The sequence below is a fragment of the Ips typographus genome, linkage group LG13 (assembly GCF_016097725.1).
Source record: "Ips typographus isolate SLU linkage group LG13, UJ_Ityp_2.0, whole genome shotgun sequence".
In the NCBI taxonomy this organism is placed as follows: Eukaryota; Metazoa; Arthropoda; class Insecta; order Coleoptera; family Curculionidae; genus Ips; species Ips typographus.
The window spans coordinates 4,274,022-4,277,634 of record NC_138434.1 but is presented as its reverse complement, the minus strand read 5'-3'; the positions used below and the strand labels follow the sequence as shown (position 1 = coordinate 4,277,634).

At 31.6% G+C, this 3,613-nt stretch overlaps 1 protein-coding gene across 1 annotated transcript; it reads left to right on the top strand.

Annotated features, from left to right (window-relative positions):
* The first annotated feature begins 1,748 nt into the window (after positions 1-1,748).
* LOC145737023 (serine/threonine-protein kinase RIO3-like) lies at positions 1,749-3,187 on the top strand. Its single transcript, XM_081991598.1, has 4 exons — positions 1,749-2,216; positions 2,337-2,567; positions 2,625-2,728; positions 2,867-3,187. The coding sequence occupies exons 1-4, from the start codon at positions 2,105-2,107 to the stop codon at positions 2,897-2,899; spliced, it is 480 nt and encodes a 159-aa protein (XP_081847724.1). The 5' UTR covers positions 1,749-2,104; the 3' UTR covers positions 2,900-3,187.
* The last annotated feature ends 426 nt before the right edge of the window (positions 3,188-3,613 follow it).

Sequence of the window (3,613 nt, the reverse complement as noted above, 5' to 3'; positions counted from 1 at the left end):
TATCCCTTTTGATAACATAATCAAGTATTATGAAGTTGCTTATACAGACGTGACAATAAAGAAAGACTTAGTTATTTTCTATATTGCAATTCCTTTAATTTCTGGAAATCCATACGAATTCTATCAATTGTATCCAATCCCAGTTAATAATCAATTAATGACCTTAAAGAATCGTTATCTTTTAAAGTCATTAAACGATTTTTTCAATTCAAAGGAAAATTGCCAAAAGATTGAAGAAATAACCTTATGTCAAGCAAGTCAATTAAACAGAAATGAACCATGCGTTTTACAGACCATGAACCTTACCAGTCATTGTCCAATGATGTTAAATACGAAATACGAAAAAACATCAATTACCCAATTAAGAGATAATTCAGTGATAATAATTCCAACCTCACCTGAAAATATCTACTTTCAATGTCCCAATCAAAACACTATCGAGAAAATATCTCAAGCTTCATTAATATTACCTGCAGAATGCACAATAAAAATAAAGGACAATCATTACGATTCTCAGAGACCAAATACTGTTAATCTAAGATTGAAATTGCCATCAATTAATATTGATGAAAATTTGATTAAAAATACAGAACGATTATTGTTAAAAGAGATCAATTTGGAAAATATTCACAATGACATAGATTTAGCGAAAAAATTGATTGTACACCCTTTAAAGAACATTGATGTTGAAACAACGAGTGTATCTGTATTTACTACATTATTAATTATATTGGTAATATTAGGAATTATAGTTTTAACTTACTATTATTGTAGAAAACCTAAAAAGGATGTAAAAGTGATCATAAAATTAAAACCCCTCGAAAATGAAACCCCATTATCTCAGTCTTAAGGAGGGAGGAATTATATGACCACTTATATTATTTTATCATTATAATATTGTTCTTCAGACGTTGCACCGTCAGCATTTATTGTAACCTATATAAATGATGCAGCTCAGCATTACATTTAGTCATAATTTCTGTCTTAACCAGTGCGGTAATACACATATTGCTTTTCGTAATTTCGAGTTTTATTTTTAAAAACGCTAGTTGCCGAAAAGTAAATAAAATTCAACGATTGTTTGTTCTACCTGTATAAGACAGAAATCATTATCTTCCACCATAGAAAATCTCAAAATGTCAAAAATTACATTTTTAACAGTACAAATCTTAAAATAATATATTTGTGACAATTTTAAACTCAAAAAAGGGTGTTTTAGACAACTTTGGCAATTTCAACCTTAGAATGACACGTCTAGACATGTTTGACTGAATAAATATTAAAACAACATGTTTCTAACTGGTTTAAATTGAAAAATGGTCGTTCTCAATTATTTTGACAATTTTAACGTCACAACGATTGTTTGTTCTACCTGTATAAGACAGAAATCATTGGCCGCATTCGTTTTCAGGAGCGAAAAAAGAAGAAGAATAATAGCATAATAGGATGTTATAAAACACACATTTTTATTTGAACTTTGTCTAATGAAATGAGATAAGGGATGTGACGCAATCAGGAGTCACTGAACAGAGTATATTTCAATTTTTCTTGAGTTTGAGAGGTTGCTACTTTTTCAATTATATCCTACTTATAAGATGTGTGTGCAAAAGTTATACTGGAAAAACGACGACTGCCAAGACGTTTATCTTACCTCTACAGGTTTAATTTTTTCACAGCAATATGCATTTTAGATAATACATTTCTGAAATGCATATTGCTGTGAAAAAATTAAACCCCATGTCTATAAACATTGATCATAATTGACGTACCCTAATAGTAAACTTTAGGTTAGGCTGCCAAATTGATCTTCAGCAGTTAGCTTACGTCAATAGCATTTTTAAGAGGCTTATTTAGGTCAATATTTATTAACGTAACGTTGGCAACGTCGTATTCGGACGCTAAATTGTACCCAATGGCTTTGATATCCTACCCCTACCCAATGCACAGTAGGCCACGCCCACTTGGGTTTTAGACCCATCCACATCCATCTAATTTCTTTCATTTCCGTTGAAGCTGTCGAAGCGACCAGAAGTGAAATTTTAAGCTCTGTTTAAAGTACTTGTGATTTTTCTAAAAAGGCATTTTATATCCACATAAGTCTAAAATGGCTTGTGGTTGGGCCAACGTTAAAAAACCAGAGGCTGTAAATCTGAAAGAAATCATGTCCGAAGAGGCAAGAGAAAATCGAAAGTTGGACCAGAAAATTCCTATAACTGGTAAGTTCATTCACATTATACATAAAAACTGTGTAAAGAGCAATTCAGCTCCGAATTACAACCATTTTTACAACGGTCAATGAGTTGCACAACATTTCATTATTGCTATTATCACCACAGATGCTCACACTTCTTCCAATGCTACCTTAACATCTGAGGATATCCCTGATGAGGTGCTGAGGGCGATATCAAATGATACCATGGACAGTGATGCACTAGTAGCCACAATGCTGCAGCTGCAATTTGATAAAGAGTATGACAAGATGCTGATGAGAACACAACAAAAGTATAATGGTGACTCTAAAGTGTCGATATCTTTCAAGAAGTTTAAAAGAATTCCTGAAAATTTTGGTAAGTTAAGAGAGTCAATTTGTGTTTCCAAACTGTTTTCATGATGTTGTCTTGTAGATTTTGAAAGTGATAAGGAGGAAAACACTAGAGACAGAAAAGAGTGGAATCATTTTGACAGTTTTCTTAGTGATAAAACCAGTTTTCCAGTATGTGGTTACAAAGTAAGTTTTTTTTTGTTTTTGACTTTAAGGGAAAAGTTTTACTTAATGGGTTACAATGTTAATTTTGCAAAATGCAGAGATTTTTTTATAAACTATTTGGTAACGCAACCTTGTAATTTTATAATTATATCTTTACAGAAATTTGCCAAAAGTTCCAAACGGAGATTTTAATCAGACTTCCTGACGTTATCAACCGTATCGATGGTCATGTGGAATAACGTGGCAAGCGTTTTGGTACACTGACACAATGCCATTTACAAAGTTCATCTCCATCATTGTCAAGAGCACGGATTTACATTATTGGCAATAGCTTTCCGAACATGGAATTTTTATGTAATTGCTATAAGTGTATGTAACTGTTAAAATAATTGAATTATGGTTAGGCATAGATTTAAATTTATTTCAATAAAATAGTAATTCTGCTCATATAATAAACAATAAAAAACACTGTTTTGCTGATGTCATTTTATTTATTTTTAATGTTCATTTCATCAAAAAATAAATTGACATGACATTATGTTATTTTCCTGAAAAGCGCTTTCTAAAAAAAGATACAGTCCTCCAAATTTAAGTTCAAAAAACCGCTTTTTTTGCTAAACTGTGAGGTCGTTGGAACATTTTGGATCAAAACAAGTACTTACAAAATGAATAGTCGTTATATGATACAAATACAAAAATAAACAAGAGACTTACACGTTACTACACGTTACTGGACAGTTTAGGCAAAAGTTACTTTCGTCAAGTAATGAGTATCTATTTCGAAAGTACTTATACGAAATTTTATCAAAATTCCTTCAACGATCCCAAAATTATGACAAAACACGCTGAAATTTGGAAAGCGGTATTTTTTACAGGGGTCCTCAAGGATGCTCTGTATATTACACA

Coding starts and splice junctions, on each gene's coding strand:
- LOC145737023 (XM_081991598.1), top strand. CDS start 2,105: ATGGCTTGTGGTTGGGCCAACGTTAAAAAACCAGAGGCTGTAAATCTG. Junction 2,217..2,336: donor CCAGAAAATTCCTATAACTG/GTAAGTTCATTC, acceptor TTATCACCACAG/ATGCTCACACTTCTTCCAAT. Junction 2,568..2,624: donor AAGAATTCCTGAAAATTTTG/GTAAGTTAAGAG, acceptor GTTGTCTTGTAG/ATTTTGAAAGTGATAAGGAG.